At 38.3% G+C, this 22,458-nt stretch overlaps 1 protein-coding gene across 1 annotated transcript; it reads right to left on the bottom strand.

The window, feature by feature from the left end:
- Window positions 1-6,583: 6,583 nt before the first annotated feature.
- Window positions 6,584-20,527, bottom strand: LOC139741931 (SEC14-like protein 2). The gene is made up of 11 exons (XM_071652505.1): window positions 20,474-20,527; window positions 18,849-18,918; window positions 18,146-18,189; window positions 17,442-17,504; window positions 16,828-17,016; window positions 14,774-14,930; window positions 13,621-13,704; window positions 11,396-11,499; window positions 8,843-8,985; window positions 8,074-8,237; window positions 6,584-7,058 (listed from the first exon to the last, which is right to left on the bottom strand). Exons 1-11 carry the CDS (start codon window positions 20,525-20,527, stop codon window positions 6,961-6,963), a joined length of 1,170 nt encoding a protein of 389 aa, XP_071508606.1. The 3' UTR covers window positions 6,584-6,960.
- Window positions 20,528-22,458: the final 1,931 nt, after the last annotated feature.

The following is a 22,458-nucleotide window of genomic DNA, read 5'->3' as shown; positions in this document are numbered from 1 at the left end:
CCTTGGTCCTTCCTCAGTATCTTGTACATACAGCTACAGTACTAATATTCCAGTACTTTGGTGCTCAGACCACAATTTGTGATGGTGTAATATCTAAGCCCTGCCGTCGTTATTGGCTTATGATGTATGCTTTGCAAATAATTCAAGTAGGTAGTCCCAGCCAATCTCACATCAAGTGCTCAATTATCATCTGTTCAAATGGTGGTCAATGAATCATGTACCATAGTCTCAGCCTTGCCTTTAACCCTTTCTGTGCCTTAGACTTTGGACAGTGTGTACAATGCCATGGGATTTTTCTGCGCACACCAGGTACACAGAGGGTTGATTAGACTGCACATAATTTTTGCATTATTGAACAAAATGCCAAACAGCCTATAAGTCAACTGATGGATAATAAATCACAAGACCAGTGAGATGCCAGGTACAGCATGCTAGGCTATTTTTCCTAAATTGCAGAGTTGACAGTTACGACAAGATATTTTCAATTTAATTTTCTCCAACCATACTCAGTATTCAGTCAAAGTTAAGTGTGGCATATAACCAAAATAATATGTGACCCCCAGCTCAAAACTAACAAAGGTAGGCCAAAAGCTCTAAGCTTTAAAAATTATATATAACTTGTTAAAATTGACTTTCCTATTAAACCCATTCAGAAAGTGATTGAAATAAGAGTTAGGAGGTGCAGTTTTATAGACAAGGGAGAAAACATGATTTAAAGACTAGAGCCATTCAGGCATTCTGTGCAGAAGTATCAATGAAAACATGTTCTATTTCCCATTGAAAGCAGTGCCTATCCAAACAAACAAAAAATGATCCTGGAAAACTGCTCACAATATCTCAATTTCAGTTTTGTTTAATTTGCCAAATTTTGAAGGTAGGTAGAGACAAGATTACTCTGCCAGGTAAGACAAACATTTTAAAAAAAAATTGAGTCTGTCAACCAAAATGATTATTTTGGTCCATTACAGAGAATCCTAATCTTGGACTTTTTGTGGGGTTTGAGCTGGGCTGTCGTATATACAGTTACAACAGCAAAGTGGCCTTCAGCATCCCCCTCATTATCCAGGCAGAGCATTTTCATCCTGCAGAAAATAGTCCTGAACATAGCAGTTTGTATGTTGGTATACTAAGTGCAGCTGGTATGAGTTGCAATTACAATCAAGTCAATGGATGCTGTAAAATGCATATCAAACTATGCAAATTGAATGCTAATCATGGCAACACTGTACACTTGATTCTGACTGGTCAGTATGAAGTAACATTTGACTGCATTTTCATGAGCAAGTGACTGTTCGATGTTCTATGTCAAGGGGCCCACCTTAAATTGATGAAGGTGATTATAATGTATTCTATTTTCAATCATTCCAGTAGACCAATACTCAATACACAATTTAAATTACAATTCCTAGTAAATATCACCAATAATACAACACATTTTCAAATAAAATGTACTTTCCACATGATGTATACTCTTCAAATGAAGTGTTTATATTCAGCATTCTTTACATTCACTCTTTATATTAAGATAGACATTCACAACTTTAACAATTTGATTGCACAGGGAATAAACAATAGGTCTCTAATGTTCACTGAGTAGGTATATCTTGTCTTGGTCTCTAAAACACACAACCATACAAAACAGAAAATACAGGATTGATTAAAATTTTCATTCCAATCCAAAGACAAAGATCTTTCACATGAAAACATTCAGTACACTTGTTTTTGCAATAGAATATCTGAGAACCTTGAACCAAGAACATCACACACACACACAGATACACACAATGAGGAAATACATAAAGATTGATCTGGCCAACATAGTACCATAGAACTTAACAGATCTAAGTATGACATATCAACATCTACATAGTGTAAATAACACAAATATGATTATATCAAAGTAAAATTCCTGCATTTAGTTTTGAACTAGTCAATCTATAAACTCTGGTCCAGCTGCTTGATGTGTAGATCACCTTTTGCTTTGCCAAGTTCCTCTTTTATCTCTACATCTCAAGTGACATATGGCTCAAGAAGAATAAGTAACATGAGAACTATGGTCTAAAAACCAAGTCCAGGGCACTGTTTCATGAAAGTTGTCAGCCTTGACATGTTGTCAGTCTCTGACAATTTAAGTAAAACCCTTGGTTTTGATTGGCTGAGAAGCTCTGGTCACTGACTGTTACTATGGTGATTGCAAGAGCTGATGACAACCTCTCAGGGCTGACAACTTTCATGGAACGGTGCCCTGAAGCACCAAGTTCAACTATTGTAACACAACAGAATCAAAGTCCAGGAAGACATATGACTCTCTACCTTTGGGCAGTCTCCCTGGGATGGAGAGATGAATGCTAAGTTATTGCTACCGGTCCTTAACCCATTGAAGACTAGTACTGAGTATACTCAGGCAGGTGTCTATGGGAAATGGATGTTTAAGGTAAATCAGCTGGTCCTTAACCCATTGAGGATGAGCTGATTTTGCTATAACATGCATTACCCATGGACACCTGCCTGAGTATACTCAGTACTAGTCTTCAACAGGGTTAATGGGTTACAGACGTGACACTTATAGCTCAAAGGTTTCCGGAGCTTGGCAACCATAACCCGTTGAGGACAAGTCCCGAGTATACTCAGGCAAGTGTCTATGGGAAATGTGTGTTGTAGCAAAATCAGCCCGTCCTCAACGGGTTAAGAGGTCACACAAATAAACAGCTTTGTCCCTGCACAGCAAGGTGTGCTGTGCAAGGCAAAACGTCATGCAAAGCACAGTGTCTGGTCAGGCTAACACCTGTCCAGAGCAATTATGTCTATGGAAGACTAATGTTGAGGCATGGTCATACTGCTTAAAGGCAAACAAGAGCTCCCAGAAGGTTCATGCTTTAAATACTGAGATTTATTTTAGACAACGCTGCACACTGGCGCTGGTCTGACGGTCCCTGACCAGTAAAAATCACTGTCGGACCAGTAACTTTTTCAGCAATGGACCAGAAAAAATTGAAAAACTGGGTACCTACTGGTCTGACAGAAAGGTTGGACCAGTAGAAAAAAACAGGTTAGGGTGCAGCCCTGTTTTAGAAAATGACAATCAAGTCTTATTTTTTATACGCATATGACAAAGCTTAATTTTAAGTGGGGAAAAAATATGCCTTTTAAAAAGCAGGAGACCCAACTAGAGCAGGAGAAATTCAAACTCAAGCAGGGGACCAGATTTTGAGGAAATGGCCTGTACTAAAGCAGAAGAGGTGGAGTCTCTGGAAATGTCTGCTGGAGACAGGGTACTAGGTCACAGCAAGAGAAAACATACTGGAATGTACCTCAGCATATACCATGGTAGCTCAGGGAGAGATTTTATGTCATTTCGTAGAGGAAATAAACAAAGCAGAGCATCTCATAAATCTTCTCACAGTTTTTTTTTTTCTGCACATCAGAAAAATAATGCAGACATCTATAAAACTTGTTAACACAAATGGAAAGAAAAAGCAAAGGATCCCCTCTATCCTTCAAGCAATAGGCAAAATGAATGTAATATGTTAAGAGGAAGCAAATGTCACATTATCTGGCTCTAAAATTCTCCCTAAACATTTGTTTAGACATTTTGCATTCATACTGAAGCTGAGAAAGTGTTAAGTGTTTTGTTAAAGACTTTTTTGGAACGAATGGCTCCTTAAATGGCGAGAGTCTATAATATGACCATGCAACAATTTTTCAATGTGTTTTGTATTTGTATTGGACAGTCAGGGCAGATACAAATACAAATTCATGCAATCATCATCAACTGTAGGAGGAATAGACTCATAAAACAGATAATACAGTGGAAACTCGATATAACGAGATGGTCGGGACCGAGTCATTTTCCTCGTTATAGCCGATGTCTCGTTATATCAGTAGGCATAAAAGAAGGCATAAAATAAAGACATTAATTTGCACATGTGGGACTACCCATCATATTTCAATCAATACTGATAAGGCCAAGTAAAAAAAGAAAGTAGTTTCTCGTCCGGGTTTTTTGAGCAAGGCGATGAGGGAGGTCCTTACTATTTGATATCTTACTATTTTTTCAAGGATCGTCAAAATGAAAGTAATATGTGTTTCTCGTCCGGTAATTCTGAGAAAGGTAACGAGAGAGGGCTTTACAATTTCCTATATTCAATTTATGAAATGAAACATCACTCTGGTAGCTGTGTTATGAGACCAGGTCCCAAGTGTACGTCTTGCCTGCACTCTGTGCATTTTCAAACAAATAGATATATGTGCCATACTTGAAATGAAACTTCATGCATGCAGAAATACATTTGGTTTTTCTTTCCACTACAGATGTCAAGGGAAAATGACCATCTTAATACTGGTATTTAGTGTTGTAATGGCTTTTCTGATACCAGTGTACTTGCAATTCTGATGTATTGTGCTATTAATTGAAACAGGTATAAAACATGTCTTTCAACAAATGTACGACTGAAATAAATTCCATGATATTCAAAACACTAGCTTTATTTATTGGTGTTTGTGACTTTTTGTGTCCACACAGCTGGTATGTTTATCTGCAGTTCTTCACAGTACAATTGTAGCACATTCAACTGGAAACTGGCTTGTACAATTGCAGATGGATGTCAAAATGATACTGATATGGCATTCTAGCATTAAACGTTTAAAGATGTTTCTTCATGTTCTAAAAAGACATTTGATAATCACTCATTATTTGGATGATGAATGATTGTATAACAGTACACACTACAGATGATACCACTCACGGCTGTGTCCGTGAATTTACATCGTGAAGAAAAGTATCCCGCAGAAATACGAGACAAACCAGAATCCGTGGAAAAGTTATTTATTTTGTAGATACACCCATTTAATAATTCTACATTTGCTGGAAAAGCGCATTCATTTTCTCTGCAAAATAGAATGTATCGCCGTGACAGACCAGGGGATGGGGACCCTGGACAGCTACAAAACACGCACACTTTGCCGATATACGGTGCGGCACGGCCACTGCACTGGCACCAGGGAGGTGTGGACCTCCCTGCTGGCACCGTACCTTCCGACACTGCACACACACTGCACATAGTCACAATGACATGAAAATGTATACAAACTCGATACCGTACAATCCTCACAAGCATTTGTACAGTACAATTCATCCGCTTAATATATCAGAAACGGGGAAAAATACGAACAACGCGCGAAATATGCGTGGAATAACAGCGATTGTTCGCAAAAATGTTGCCGCTATCGCGTTCACGACGTACCGAGTGCGCTGTACATCACAGCCCAGTAGGCCGGCCCGCCGCGCCGCCCATCCAACTACAGTGCAGTTCGACTGCTTTGTGGGTCATTCCTTCTTGCCGATCGGCCGAGCTCGCAGTGTGAAATGCATGCGTTATTACATACGCACTACACACAGAAGCTACAGCTGTACTACAGTCTACAGCTAAGTAGAGGACGCAAGGCGTAAAAATTAGAAATGAGACGTCACGATTGGTAGGTGAATTGTCGATCTTTTTTTTTTCGGCGGCCGAAAAAATAGTAAATATCAAAAAAGTCGATGCGGCAACTGAAAATCGATGCGGGCGGGGAGCGGGCTGGGACGAGAATTATGAATTTCTTGGTATTTTCAGCGCCATTTTGAAAATAGTAAATAGTAAAAAAATCGATGCGGCGGCCAAAATCGATGCGCGCGAGGACGAGAAACTGGTTTCTTTTTTTACTTGGCCTAACTTCATATTGTGTGTGAGGGAATTACTCACCTTTATGGGTAAGAAGATGTTTTTCGCCAAGGAAATCCAATATCAAGAATGTGTTTCTTATTAATTGTAGATGTTTGAATTTGTAAATTTATATAGCTTGCGATTGTATCAAGATCGTCTGTGGATTGGTGTGTGGTTATCGTACGGGTGTGTGTTGTGTGGAAAGCTTGAATATGGCCTGCACAGCACATTCTGTATGTACATTATGACTGCGTGTGTGTGTGTGTGTGAAGACGGGGAATTCCCTAAGTAGAAGGCCAATCACAGCATCAGATTGCCTCACACCTGCTAAACGTCATGATGATGTAATGTATACGTATGGCCGTCCCAACACATTTTCTGCATGTATCAGTGTGCGTGCACACACACATACTTCACACGTACAACATGTAGTGCTAGCTGGAGTGCACTTAAGAAAATGAATATGTGTGAACAAGACAGTTTTTGACGCATCAAGCTTTGTACATACAATCTCGGAAGATGATAGCACAGGCGAAGTAAAGCTTTACCGAAGGCATTTTGCTTTACCTCGCTATAGCAGGTTTGATTTACTATGTTTTTCTTTGTTTGGAAGTCACAAAATTTATCTCGTTATATCAGTTATTTCGTTATAGCCGATCTCGCTATAAGAGTAGCATTTTACATAGACTTGTGTGGAAGGAAATTTGGGACCGAGAAAATTTCCTCGTTATAACCGATATCTCGTTATAGCAGTGTTCGTTATACCGAGTTTCTCCTGTAGTACAAAACACAGCGGCAAGTATAGTTGTTCTTCATTTTTTCCTTCTAATTTTTGCCATGACATTGACATGGTTAAAGAACTATATCATTTTATTGTTGCTTTTTCTTGGTTTTTTTGTTTGTTTTGTCTGTATTACGCCATGGAACAAGTACTAGACTTTTTCTGGAGCCCTTGGTAGCTTGATATTGCTTTGGTCCTGCACAATCTGTCAATACTGTCACATACTTCTACATTGTAGCTCCACAAGGTGCTAGTCTCTGGCCAGGGTTTTTGTGCGTTATATATAAAACTTGAGACACTACAGCAGGAACTGGAACAATAATGGCACGTCGAGTGGAGTTGGCATCACACAGTCGCTTCACGAGGAAGCTAAAACAAAATACTGACGTGTTTGAAAGTACTCATTGCTTCCTCTCCTGTCACAGTTCTTCTGAGATGTCCAATTAAACCTGTCCAGCAGATTAGTAGTGATTGTCGTCAGCGTTCCTCCTCCTCTTCCTCCTTCACCAACTCGATGTGATGGAGGACCTTCTTGGAGCGAACCCAGCTGTAGGAGTTGTCAAACAGGATGACATCTACAGACAAACAGACAGACAGACAGACACAAGAAAAAGATTCAGGGGTATTCACAAGCTAGACCAACTTTCTTCAGCAGCAAACGAAGGGAGAGGATGCAATCTCCACAAGGAAATCATTCATAAAATATTATCTGGCACAAAGATGCGCTATATATCAATCTGGAAATCATTTACTATAAAATTTTGTGTGCTTATTTTGACAGATTTCTGAAACAGTACAACAAAGGAACTATTCTTTAGGAACAAACTTTTTTGTTGACATCAATGTCTGACAAGTTTCTTTTCTTGTACATGTATATCAAAATCAGATAATAAAATACAGTTATATACTGATCTACTAAGTATCTAGTATGTATTGCATTTGTATACATTGATATGTTTTGTACTTCACATTAGTTGGTTGGGTTTCATTTCATTTTAGCCACATGTTTGTACTCCAGGTTTACAGCTTACTGCTTGTTCCCTCCCCCCCCCCCCCCCCCACTCTTGCTGTTGCCATTTCACTCTTCATCTATTCTTTACCCATGTGTTCTCCCTTATCTTGTTTGATGCTGCCTCCCTATTCATCTTTATCCTTCAAAGGCTGCCCCCTATGATCCTTATGGAATCATCACTGGCTCACCTCTGCCTTTTGTCTGGTCACCCCCTTGCTTTAATCCCCCTTCCTTTTATACTTGTCTGGTTGCCTGCCTTTTACCTCTAACCTACCCTTTTGTTTTCTTTGTTCTGTGTCCCTAGCCCTTCTCTGACTGCTCGTTGTGTGTAGTCTCCATGTGTGTTTGCTTTATTAATACCCTATAGTACATGTTTGTCATTTTGCCTCTATCAAAGATTCTGCTAGGATTGAAAGCTAGCTCCTTTTGTCTCCATTTTACCATCACTTGTGCGCCACTATTATTGATAAGCAGTTTTCAGCAGATTTCCCATAGACACCTGCTCCAGTATACTCGGGACTAGACCTAGTCTTCAACGGGTTAATGAGAGACCATTTAGGAAAATTGGCCATGCTTACATGTGCCTGGCTTGGTGCAGGAGTGTCCTCCAATCTCCGGGACGATGTGACAGTGGCACCGTGTCTTCTCTACCACCGCTTCCCACTGGTCCTTGGAGGCTCCTGGCTCCGAGTGGTAGAACACCCCAAAGCCTATGTTGGCGTGTCTGGTCATGAACTCCCATCTACAGACAATGATACAAACAGTTAACAAGCATTCACTACTTTGAATGAATACAAAATGTATGCAGTACCCACTGTATATTGTAAGGATTAAAACCAGCCCTGGTTATCAGGCAGAAGCTTGTTAATAGTCTAGTGGATACAATGCCTGTCCAGTATATTCAGGAAGTGGTATGCTCCACTCCAACCAGAGTACGTATGCCCATGCCCATAGCTACACAGTACTTCTGAATCACTGAATAATCAATGCTTATTTACATCCATGAAGGGAAATTTGTCAATCAGCTGCAGTAACAAGAACTTCACATTCCTGAACACTTAGATTAAAGTTGTGAATGGAACATACAATGCAATTTTGAAAAGAAATAAGGAGTCACTATGATCAAACCTGTCTGCTGGAAAGTCAGAATAAAAGGCAGAGAGAAAAGACCCTGAACATGGACAATCTCAAGGGTATAATAACAAAGCAGTTTGTTCAAAAGATTCAGATGCATTCAAAATGCATGTATGAAACTACAGTCCTTGTAAGGACATAAGGTGAGCCTTACTTCAAAACTTCTTAAAGAAAACAACAATGCAAAATCAAGAGAACTTTAAGAGTGCTCACTTGAGGACATAGCCTGACCCACTGACTTCAAACGGCAGTTCAACCTTTGACCCTGGATGGACATGAATTTCTGTGAATCTGCTGTCCTGCATGAATTCATGTTTGAGGTAGTATGACTCCGGAACCTTCCCACCGAACCTGATCTGTAACATGATCAGAGAAACAAACGCGCTCATAAAAACTGCAAACATCATTCTGACATGCATTTACTCATGACACTGATCCTGATGACGTAATTTATAAGACATATTTTTGTGGCTTGTCAGCAACCCCTGAAAAAAGCTAATGGATATTGATTTTCTGATTTTGGCAGCTTTCAATTCTACAGACCCAACAAGCTTTCCAAAGAAGTGTCAATTGTCCCACTTTATTTCAAAACCTACATGTACTACAAAGCTTGAAACAAATCCAGCCACCAACTTAAGATGAAATGGAGAAAGTGTTGCAGTTGACATACACTCACGCATGAAGAAGACTGCAGAAAACACAAAAAAGCAACAAAAGTGTATTTCATTAAAAAACAAAATTCAAATCCTAAGGCATTCATGGGCTTTGAAAACTGGACAGGAGGCATTAGTGACATTAAACCTTTTATTTTGTAGCTTACATTATTTAGCATATGTGACCCTGCACCTCAAAACAAACAAAAAGTTGCCAGACATGAATTTTTAGTTAAGACCATATTCTGAAAGAGCAGACTTTAAGCTTTAGAATGATATATAACTCAAATCAAATGGACTCTCCTAACCTATCTAAATATTGGAAAGGAAGCACAAACTCGGGAACAGTGGGAACTGAGAAAAGAGGCTCTGAAGTACAGTGTCTATTCAAGCGCTTAATCTTTACCAAACCGTGCTGGCTGTGCAATGAATGGGACAAAAAACAGGAAGTAAACCACCAGAGTAACAACAATGAAGGGATTATCGGATTAAACTGAAATTAAGCATGCCTCATTAACACATTCTGTCCATAATTAATGCCAACTTTCAAGCAGTAGCACTATCCCTTCAAAAGTTATTAGAGTTGAAAGTGAAGAGTGTGGACAAGGTTTTTCAGAAATGAACTAGAAATGTCGCTATGGCGACTGGTGTATGCCTCTGCCATAATGCATGGTTCTCCTAATAGGTCTATAGTACAATGTCTTGACAATGTGTGATGACAGTTTTACACAATTGGCAAAATATTAAAATGACAGGTTTGCCACAAATGTGCTGAATGTTCACTTTCCTAGAACTAGGTTCAATTGGATGAATGATTAAAACGTCAGAGTGCAGGTATTTGGGGGAACTGATGATTTTCACTTGACTTTTGACCCTTTTATAAGTTTATGCATTTAGTAATTTTCAAGGTATTGAGAAAAAGTGTAATTTCAGTATCAAATGGTAAAATAGTATTATCTAAACCTGGCCTTTGACCTTTGACCCCACAGTTCCAAAAAGAATCACTGTTAGGTAGAACATGCATAAATATGTAAGTTTCATGATAATACCTTGAGTTACTTTCGAGATATGGAGGAAGAAGTGCAATTTAGCACTTTCACTTGACCTTTGACCTTTTGACCTTTGACCTTTTGGCAAGTTTTAAAAAAATCCTTCAGGCATTGCATAAATATAAGGAAAGTAGTGATATTTTGAGGAGTTGACCTTGACCTTTGACCCATGACCCCCCAACTTCCCTAGATAATCACTGCCCATCGGTACATGCATATATACTAAGTTCCATGAAGATACCTTGAACCATTTGCGAGATATGGAGAAAAACATGAAATTTCAACCTTTTTTTTCACAAAATAACCTGTGACCTTTGACCCCATGACCCTAAAATCGAAACAAAGTATTATCCCCCCAGGATATACCCTCATACCAAGTTTGATGCAAAACCACCTCACGGTTCTTGAGATATCGACAAAAACAAAACGGGACGGACGGACGGACGGACGACCCGAAAACATAATGCCTCTGGCCACTTCGTTGGCGGAGGCATAAAAAGGGATTCTAAAGACACACCTAATCACACTATTCTACCAAAAATGTTCGAGATAAACTGCTAAAAAAAACACACTTTCCTGCCCGTTTTATGATACCAAATTTTAGCACAATGTAAAAGAAGACCCGCTCTTTCAGAAAATATGAAAAAGTCAAGTTCGGCTAGGTTGACCCATTTCACTTATTTTCAGTCCTCACGCAAAATCAGTGTGTGCGACTTTATGTTCATTTTGAGGTGCACGGTCACATATGTGACTTAACATGGAAATAGCCACATACCATGAAGCTTGTTCTTGGAATAATGCCAAGCTAATAAGCTGGCCTAAATAAGAGATCCATCAGATTCAATACTATATGAAAATTTCTATATCTTTTGTCATTGGTCATTTAGAAAACATCCTATACACAAATTCTTCAGAAACATTTTCAAAACTGAAAAAATGGACACCCCCCCCCCCCCCCCCCCCACAAAATTACTTGCATTTTTATGTCCAAATACTCTTTGAAGCATCATGGATGCTTCAATCTTCATGTAGAAAACATGCATTCATGGCATGACTGGTTTCACCTTTGACACACAGCGAGGGTCACCATCGGGGTCACAAGCTGTGCCTCCAAAATAAGCTGGGAGGTCTTCTCCTATTGCATCCCGTAAGACAGTCTGATAGTTCCCTGATGGTGAATAAAAAATGATCAATTATGAGGCATGAGAATGTCATAAAAGTCATTATGACATGATAATGTGCATTGCATGAATATCTAATTAGTAGAATGTGGTCAGGATAAAAGAAAGAGGGGAAGGTAGTCAAGATCTTGGCACATATATAAGTTACAATGACAATGTTATACAGATATTGCCTCTTTAGAGATGTATAATACAACACTAGACATCCCAGTGGCAAAGTATAGTTGTATATTCTGCAGAACAATGCAGCCCAGATCCAGACAACCAAGGATTTCCATGTTTGTTTTGTTCGTACCTAGATAAATCGACAGCTGCATAGATAGATGGATAGATAAGGATATCGTATGTAAGCTGCATATACCAGTTAGGCTCGACACTAACTTTTTTCCCTGGTGGCCCATTCCAGCCACTAGTATCTTTAGATTTTAAAATGTGGTGGTCTGAAAAGAAATTGTGAAGTCCAAAATAAAGGGAAACATAAAAATAGATATTGAATCCTATTCGACAGATCGGGCCACCAAACAACGTTTTTGGAAGTCTGGTGGCCCAACATCAATTTTTGGTGGCCCAGGGATACCGCTAAAGTCAAGCCCTGTATAGCATGTATATGTACAAGTATATGGTTTGATAGACAGAAACACCTGCAAGTCATCTCATCAAACATTGGCCTTTCAACCTAATTCAATGCCCATCCCTCCCCCCCCAAAAAAAAGAACCCTAAATGTCTCAGCACAACAGATTAATGCTGCAGTGCACCTTCCTCCTTCCATATGTTTGTAAAGCTCAACATGAACATATCATTTGACTGTTTCATTACCATTTGCCAAACAAAGTACACTGTACGTGACAATTTTTTTAGTACTTCAGCTCATATTGACTGCAATATCTAAACAGGCGCAAATCACTTGACATATAATGAGAGTATATCATGTATAATGCCTAAAGTGTGAGAATTAGTTTACAGGGTCTACATTTTATTTCTTTGTTTACACAGTAAGCCTAGGGCATACCAATGATAAACTTTTGTCTGGAAGGCATGTATTTACTCACTGTGCCCTGCTGATGCTTCATTTTATGTCATGTCTTTGCAGCATGCATGCATAGTACAATGTGATTTTGAAAATCTTTGTTACCTTCTCAGTAAATTGTTATCAGTGTACAAAGTTGAATGTACCAGTAAAACAAAAATAATCACTGCTGCACAGTTTGCCCACTCAGAGGCCATATCACGGTCATGAACCATCTCTGCTTGCTTGGCTCTGAACTGTTTTCACATTACATATTGTACAAGGTGCATTTTCTCTCAAATTAAATATCCAAGGTGAAAAGGCAAATGCACACGTTTATTAAACTGCAAACTGCACAGCAGTGCAGAAATGCCACTTTTATGCATAACACGCAAATGAAAATTTGATTATTATTCTGATCTCCTAGTCTTCAATGACAGCGACTAAAAGAGCGATAAATCTGGTGAAGGCTGGAGTCAAGTGTTGATAACTGCTCTACATGTAATCCCCTTTGACAAAACATAGTACATAAATAGGATTTTACTATATTCTCTCTCATGTCTTTGGAATATCTTTGTTTGTTTGTTTGTTTGTTTGTTTGTGGGGGGGGGGGTGTGGGAGGAACTGCTTTGTTATCTCAGATCATATCCTCCAAACAGGTCCAGAGTTCATAAACCTGTATGAAGCTTACACTGAAAATGACAAATATAGACACATATTCCTTAGATTTGCTTGAATTAACAAGACGATAATAATTATGATGATAACAACAATTACAATGATAAGTGCATCATTTGAAAGTAGAGATAGCTTACAAATTTGTCAGAAGATATTTGGTTTGTGAGAACAGAGACAAAAAAAAAAATATCAAAACAATTCACAGCTACTGCGAGCTGAGTGCTCAATGATTCACTGGTCATGATTTGAGATGACCTGTAAAGATATAGCCCACATTCAGTGTAGATATAGCCCACATTCAGTGTACAGTGAGCAATATCATAGCATGAGGGTGGCACAGAAAACATACAGTTCAGAATGGAAGTTGAGCAGCTCATCAAACATTTGAATGAGTACACCACAGGCCTACTGTAAAGCACTGACCTCCCAGGATAGTGACTTTATTTTTTGTTTCTTCACTCAGCAATGGCTTGATGAGGTTGAATCCCAGTGAAAAGAAGCCTGGAGCTGTAAAACAAAGCACAAATATCCTACTGTTACTACCTTCACATAATAACACTTTAATACTAGGGATCAAATTTTCCTTGATATTGAAGCTACAATTCACTACAGTTAACAAAGCGCAAGTATGAAATTACATGTTACGCAGAAATCATGATGAGTAAAATTTTAGGGTAATATTGTAAGGATGATAACCCCCCCCCCCCCCCCCGAGATTTTGCATCTCAAAACATATCTGATCAATATCGTCCTTTGTATTTATGTCTGATTTATATCAATTGATTTCTCTATTGTTATTCAACACTATGCACACCACTGGCACATAATAACTAGCAAACAATCATGACTGTAACACACTACACCATCTGTCAAATGTGGTTTTCATTACAAGACACACCACACAGGGTCTTCGAAACGAAACAAAATTTCGATGTATAAAGAAAAGAAATCTTCCAGTCCCATGAACTTTGTTGTAACACGAGTCCACTAGCTTTTATATCTAAAGAGCAGAATGCATCAACTAAGTTTGAGGAAAATCGGACAATTGGTTGAAAAATTGCAGTTATCACTGGATGAGAAGACTGCTACAGTTTGTGATGCCATGTATGTACGATTATGTAAAGAAATCATAAAGAGAATTCCATAAAATTTCATTTCTTATGAAAAGTGCAAATTCTCTCACAGTTATTAAGTATGTTAGGAGTAATATTATTCCTCCTTTCTGAAAAGGGAAGTCAAGTGCTCTTTCATTATGCTAGAAAAGTGAAAATATGTTGCATTTTCTTCGTATTATTTTTTATCATTGCCCATACATGACGTCACAAAGCCTTCAAGTTTTTTCATAAAGTCTTCAAGTTTTTTCATCCAGTCATGACCACACTAAAACTTTACAAACTGATATCATTTGTAAGGTAGTATTGTTTGATTTTTCTCAAACTTTGCTGATGTGTTCTACCAATATTACTGCACTTCCTCAATTCATATTATATATTTGTGGGGTTCATTCTGCTATAATATCAATGGCCAGCAGTACTGCTACTTTATTTCTGTTTTTTCCATAGTCTGTATACATTACCATTGATCACAAAGCACTTTTTCAGCATCTCTGGGTAGTGGGCTTCAAATATTGCAAGAATCAAATTGTATCTGTCGATGAAGGGCTTCCATATATGAGAGAGACCAACTTTCTGTAAGTCAAAGACAATCACCATGCGGTCCACACGCTTCTGCAGCTGTTGTACAAATACACAAATGTATGCACACGGATGAGATTATTGCTAGGGTATTCAGTGTTTGTGGGTTAATAATCCATCAAAAATGCTTATCAACTAGTAATAAAGTAGTGGCACTATGTAAAATAATCCTTTGAAAGATGCACATTCATATGAGGTGGAATTTACTTCTTCAACTTTTTTTTTCCAGAAAAAAAGGCAAATACAACCTTTAAATAGTCAAAATGAGGATGGCAACTTAATAATACTCTGTTTTAACCACATCTTTCTTTTTTTTTAATACAAGAGCAAAATAAAGTGATAATGGGAAAAATGCCCTCAGTAACACTGGCATAGAAGGTACTAACTCATAGCCCAATGAAGACTAGTCCAAAGTATACTTGGGCAGATGTCTATGGGAAATGAGTGTTATAGCAAAATCAGTTTGATCTCAGTGGATTAAATACATTGAATTTCAAAGACAAATAAAGTTAAAAAGGGCTCCTTCCCCCAATGACAAACATTCAGTGCAATCAGATCAGAGGATATTTATCATATCACACTGAGTCTTGCAATTATTACAACAACAAAAAAAAAAAATCACTTGCTGACACACAAGACGAAGCATGATTAATGACGACCTTGCACAACACTGCTATGTTGCCTTCACACTCTATGACTACAGACGCTTAATTATCATCACAGGCACAGTGCCCTGGGTGCAGATTTCATGCATAAACTTACATAATCCTAAAGGTTGAATCCACAATGTTAGATGCACCAGAGTTAAAAACAGCACATCTTTGTACATTACATTATTGTTGATGTCCACTTTTTGTACTTGCACAGTCAAATGTCCAACCCCCCCCCCCCCAAAAAAAAAGAAAAAAAAGAAAAGCAAAGCAAAAAAAAAAAAAAAAAAAACAGAACAGCATTTACATTAGAGAGCCTACCCTAGGCAATGAAGACTACATGTGACCTGCCATGACTTGAATGATCAATTAAGTCACAAAACATTAATTTCCTGGTGTGGCATTTTAAAATTACTACAAATTATTGGAATAAATGTTCAAACAGGACAACATATTATGATGCATCACCACGAAAGCCATATAATGTCAGGGGATTTTTTTTTTCTTTTTGGTGGGATATGAATTTTCCAGATGCTACACTTTAACCTGTTGAGGACAAGTCCCGAGTATACTTGGGCAAGGGTCTATAGGAAATGTGTTTTGTAGCAAAATCAGTCTGTCCTCGATGGGTCAAAACTGACATAATTAACCTACTTTATTGCTAGGAAAATATCTTTTTAAAAGGGATCAGAAGTTAGAAAATTGTAAAGGTTACATTGCCAAAGTCAGCTCTATGTGCATTTTCGTTCTTTTTATGACCTCCAACTCTATGCGGGCAATGTGATGATGCACTACATGTACAGGAATCACGATTTGTTCTATTTCATCAAAAAAGTTGTTGCAAAACAGTTTGACAGCCAGCCACTGGATAAACAAAAGTTTTGAGAAAAATGGGCTTGGAGGTGATGAGGTATTGAAATTCAACATTTCTATACATTTTGTTTGGTTTTAAAAGCTGCATTTTTATCAAGGTAACTGGACTGATGAATTACATGATTTATTGCTATCATCATCATGATGCACTGCAACTTGTCAATGACATAACAACTGAACATGCTACAAAATGTATGTCTGTGAATGTTCTCAGTCATCCAGGTAAGTAGATCATGAAGAATATCAGTAAATCTAGTCTACTGGATTTACTTACAACTAATTGCTGCTTCCAAATATCAGCTGGCTTGACGAAGCATCCCAAAGAGAACATGAAACGTCATTACTCCAAAACACAAGACCAGCTGACTTGATTTACTGATATACTTCGTAATTGGACCTGTCGTTTTCCTCACCTTTTCTGTTTGTGATCTGAGGTGGCTGAGAATATCTTCACAGATGACAATCTTCATCTTCTTCAAATCTCTAGGCGTACTGGAGAGGACGATGCCTTTCGGATCAAAGTGACCAAAAGGTTCGTACCACACCGGTGACCCTTCCTTGTCATAGCCACACAAACCCCCTACCATGTACTTGTCCAGGACCTACAGAAAAACATTAATGCAAAAATGAAAGGATGAAAACATAATATATATAAAATGGCTTTTCACATTACTAGAGTTATGAAAACATGCTGGGTAGATAATTCCCAGGTTACAGAGCTACTGCTCATTTTTTTCTTTTCCCAGTGAAAATACACAATGCTTGTCTAATCATACTCTACCATAACAAACTTCATAAAAGGTGCTTCACTTAAAAGTTACAGAATTCTCTCAGAGGCAAAAGATATGACCAAAGTTTTTCCACATGATACGATCATACATTCTTCTGATATACTGTGATATACATTAAACTGCTGTCAGTAATGTAAGTTAGAGATGAAAGAAGTATTTTGGCTTACAGTTCAAGTCTTACAATGGCAATGAGTTACAGTTACTGATTATGACATCTATGATAAAGTATAACTTACCTCAGGAGGTTGCCAGTTGTCAACTAGTGATTGTACATTCCACTCTTCCCTGAATGATATATGCTGGAGAAATAAAAAAAGCAACTCTTATTCAGACAGGAAGGAGAAGAAAAAAGATGTGTCTTACACACAATGCAATTGACTTTTCACTTTCCGGCTATAAAGAGGAGCAATTTTGTCTGAAAAAACAAACATAAATAAACCCACCCAAATCTGCCTGACATTATTCATTTCCACAATTTTAAAGGTAGAGGGGTATTGTTGCTTACATATTTACACTGCATCATTCATACAGCTATGATTATGTACACCATACCTCAAGGTTCAGTTGATCTGTCTCTACTCCACAAGACTGGTGTGGAATTTTCAGTGGTTTTCCCCCCTTCACTCTAACAATTACTGAAAAAAAAAAAAGTCCCCTCACTGATGAAGTCTGATGACTGCGACATAATCACAAATGAGCTATTTGTATTTCAAGTGCATAAAGTTGATACTGGATGATCTTGTTGGACATAATGGCAGAAACGACTCCATGAAACTGCAAATGGACAATAAATCACATAACACTGTATGGCAACTTCAGTACATTTTGTCACTATATGTTACTCAGGTGTGTTCTTAACCAGCAGCCCCAAAGTGGGCCGCATGAAAGTGGACTTCATAATCAAAGTTAACTGCTCTCTATGACAACAAGAATAACTCACATCTCTGAGCATCTTCTCTGCTTTGTCGACATTGAATCCTCTCGCTGTAAAATCATACAAGAAGTGAAATAGTCTTTGTTACAAAAGTCAAGTACAAGTACCCATGAAAATACACCAACCAGAATTCATCATTCTACAGCATGATTGGTACCAGTATATCATGATCACAAGTTTTCACAAGCTAAAAGTACTGCATTTGCACTATGAAATGTCAATGCTATGCTGGTGAGAAGTGTGATAAACAAGAATCAATGATGGTTATTTAGAAGAAAAAAAGCAAAAACAAAAAGTTTAGTTTGATGGCTGAGATTCTTGGAATTTACTTTTCTAGATACACAGAGTTTCTATTTGCTTGAAACACAAACAATTTTATGGGAATTGTAGTTCTCAATACGACAACAGTCTGTTTTACTGTTCACTTCACACTTGATCTGGTAAATCAGGCATGTGTCTAGATCTATATGTGATCCAGGAGAGAAAGGTATTTTACATTACAGTATATCTAAGATCCATTTTTAGAGGGGTTTAAAAAGATATACCGGTAAGTGAAAGTTCGAGCAAAAAAGCAAACAAAAACAAAAACAAAAACAAAAACACACTTCATGGCACAAAGTCAAAAGGTGACATAATATAGGTCTACACGATCTAGTTGGCAATGTGTTGATGTCATCACTTTTTTTTTTTTTCAAAAATGAGAACTTACCCCGTAGCCATTTCAGGAGATAGTCATCACCAGACTCTGGAAGGGAGATGCCATCTATTCTGGATTTTAGCTGGATGGAATCAATAGAAATCCAAAACACAGTACAGAGCAAATCAAATTAGACCAAAACTCTAGATTTTGACAGTGTTGTTGAACCTAGAAATTGATTAGGATTGACCATAAAAGTAAAAGAGAGGATGGGAGTTCTTCAATTAGAACTCTAAATTTACTTCTCTAACGTTATTAGTATGGTAGGTGTCCAACCTACCGACCGGGTCCATAAAGACCGGCCGCGCATTATAATGGCATTGCGCGTACAGAAAGAAAATGTACGCATGGGACTACGCGCAACGGTGTTCGATTCTTCACTGGGCTACGCTACCGAGTAAAATGTGGCAAAAACAACTAAGTATTCCCTCTAAATTACCGAAATTTAGCAAAATCGAGTAAGGTTTATCGTGTAACTACATATAACTAGGCCTACCTTTGCTGACTCGTTGTTAGATGTAGAGTATCCTTCCGTAATAAATTTGACGATTTTGACCGCAAAATTGTCACCGCCGCTTGTACGATCGTGCACACACGTTACACATATACATGACACAAACATTTTGTCACCCGCTACGACCGTACGAGTTGATGCAGAAACGAGAAATGAATGTGAAACAACAAACCGACTCATCTAATTTATTTCAATTACGAAGAAAAGTTTCCTAATGAAAATCAAGTCAAATTCATCAAACAGTCCTTCAAAAGTAATATCGAAGGATTCAAAATATATTCAAATATTATTGGGGAAAAAATGACGGCTAGAAAAAAACAGCGGCCTGTCGAAAAAAACGCATTTAAGTGCCCTTTATACGCATTGTCAGGGTGGTCGGTTGAAATGAGCAGGGCAACTGAGTGCGGAAAAAATGACACCCCCACGCGTTCGAAGACGCCATCTAAGAGCGCGTACCTCAGATCGCATTTTTAGTGCGCGCTTGTGAATCCGGAGTATTTTCTCCACACGTGAGTAAAATTTCAGTCAAATTGTGAGATTTTTCACATTTCTATTGATAGAAAAAAACGTTAGGTGTCCGGTATTATGAACACCCAACCATACATTTTTTGTAGGTTCTACCTAGTAGCTTCTGAAATAGAATCTAAAACTAAAATTTACTGTACATATAGTAACGTTAGACTAGCTGTTCAGTTAATCAGAGTCATACACAATTGTAAAATTAACTATACACAGCCCTGTCGCTGTATACAAGGGTCGGGCTAAATAATAGTGAATACAGGCGTATACAGCTGCTGATACAGATTTGATGTATGATGAATGAAACTATCGAAAGCTTGCAAATTGGGTAAAAAAACAAACAAACAAACAAACAAAAAAACTCCCTCCGTCAGTGCCATCGGGTTCTACTATTACTAGCTACAAGGAAACCATCTATCGGTATCAAGATGTGATGCTGATCAAACTGAGACACCCTAGGATTTGCTAAAACGTAAAAGGAACCGAACCTACCCTAGTCGGCAGAGAAGGTAAAAAATCAACACGTCATTACACATACACAGATATGCATTAATGGGACTACAGATTGATACTACGTCGTCTGTTGCCTTGCCCTGAACTTTACCTCAGATAACGCTTTCGATTGAGAACTGCTCAAATCTCCAACGAATCCACTCATCCTGGAGAGGTTACTTCCGGCGCTGTATAGTCGACAGGTAGGTATTCATCAAACAATTGTTTCTGTCGTTTTAGAGCCAGCGTACATCATACTCTAGACACCATCAACATGACCAATGGTTTCTTTTTGACAATAATGATCACCCCATCTCTCTGACCTCTGCTCATTGACCCATATCCGCACTACATCCATGCGGGCAGCTAGCTGGTTATTCGTTCGTGCGTGTGAGTGGTGTGCTCATGCCTCACATTCATCCATGACGTAAGAGAAAAATGTTCCACCTATCCAACACTTAACCACAGAAACCTGAAAAATAAATCCACATGTATTGATAATCACTTTAAAGGGATGGGGTATAGTATTGGTGGAGGTGGAGACTGGGTTTTTAACTCTTTGCGAGATACATAAAAAACCACACTGATTAAATAATACAGAACATGCCATCAAGTTTATTTGATGAAAATTGGTTTTGGGATGACTGAGACATCCAAAAACAAAGTAAAACAAAGCGAGCCTAATAAAAGGTGGGACCCACCTTTTATTACGATTGCTCTGTTTTGGATTTCTCAGCCATTTCCAAAACAATTCTCATCATATAAACGTTGATCCTTCATATTTCAATAGGTTTCTCATTATCTCCCCCTCCCCACCCCCCCCCCCCCGAAAAAGTTGGAAACCTGAAATTTGGTCTCAACCAAAACTATACTATCTCTTTAAGAACGTCACCGACTTTACAAAGTCCCTTTTTACTTTATTTGCATGATGGTGTACATGTGCTAAAAAGTTTGTTTCAATGAGAAGCGGTTCCTGTAAACCAGACTATAGTGTTCCGCGCTGCCACATAGAGGACTTTATCCCGAAATAGACACGGGCGCCACCTCCCTGGGCAATGCAATGAGCAGCGTTCTGTTATCACATGGAAATCCAGTCCAAATATAAATTAGCTTGATAAGAAAGAACAAGATATTACGAGTTCAACGGTAAAATTTTGATCGAAATCGGGTGAAAAATAAGGAAGTTATGACACTTTGGAGTTTCGCTAATTTTTCGGGAAACAGTTCTTGAACTGTCAATGAATACGCCAATGGCAAAGTGAGCATGGCGCATTGTCATACCCTCACAACTTGCCATATAGTTATGATAAACTTTGTACGTAGAATTTTGGAATTTCTAGTTTTTCATTCAAACGCAATTATGCCCGGTGAGGCTCAGATCCTGATATATCTAACTGATCACTATTCTGAAGTTATTCAACCAGGATACTAAGTTAGCCTTCAATGACAGAAACATTGAATTTTCATCATTTTTTTTTTTTTTACACGATCAAGGGAAAATTGTGAGTTTATGACATGGTCAGCACATTCATTTGCATATTCTATATTCTATATTATATCCATAACTAACATCATCATCATCAGTACCCTGCAGAACAAGAGTAGATTACAGAAAAGCGTCCCGGTGTGAGAGAGGAAGAGAGCTAGAGCTTTGGAGAAGGAGAGAGAAAAAAAAGAGAGGGAGAGAGTTATGAGGAGGGAGCGGGGCGGGCGGAGAGAATACTGCGAGACTCTTGGACGAGCATCGTCAGTAAAACCCTACCTGCATAATAACAGCAAGTGCAGATACACTTGTATAATATCATTATATGTTACTTCAGCTCCTCGTATATGGAAAAGGGGCTATGAGGTCGGAAGGTGCTGTTCAGACAACGCCTCGTTAGAATTGAATGGTATATACTCTCTAAAAAAAAATCGAGTGAAGATATTATTCACTCTTGAAGGAGTGAATACAAAAAAGAGTGAATTTAGAGTGAAATTGGAGCGAATTTTGAGTGAAAATGTTCGTTTTCACTCGTTTTTAGAGTGACGTCAGGGATCACTCGAAGATTTTGGAGTGATCCCTGTGATGAGGTCACTCCAAAATGAGTGAAAATG

The sequence above is a fragment of the Diadema antillarum genome, unplaced genomic scaffold (genome assembly GCF_040938485.1).
Source record: "Diadema antillarum isolate AM-2024a unplaced genomic scaffold, OU_Dant_1.0 scf00000032, whole genome shotgun sequence".
Taxonomy (NCBI): domain Eukaryota; kingdom Metazoa; phylum Echinodermata; class Echinoidea; order Diadematoida; family Diadematidae; genus Diadema; species Diadema antillarum.
The sequence above is the reverse complement of the archived record's forward strand: the minus strand, read 5'-3'. Positions and strand labels throughout refer to the sequence as shown.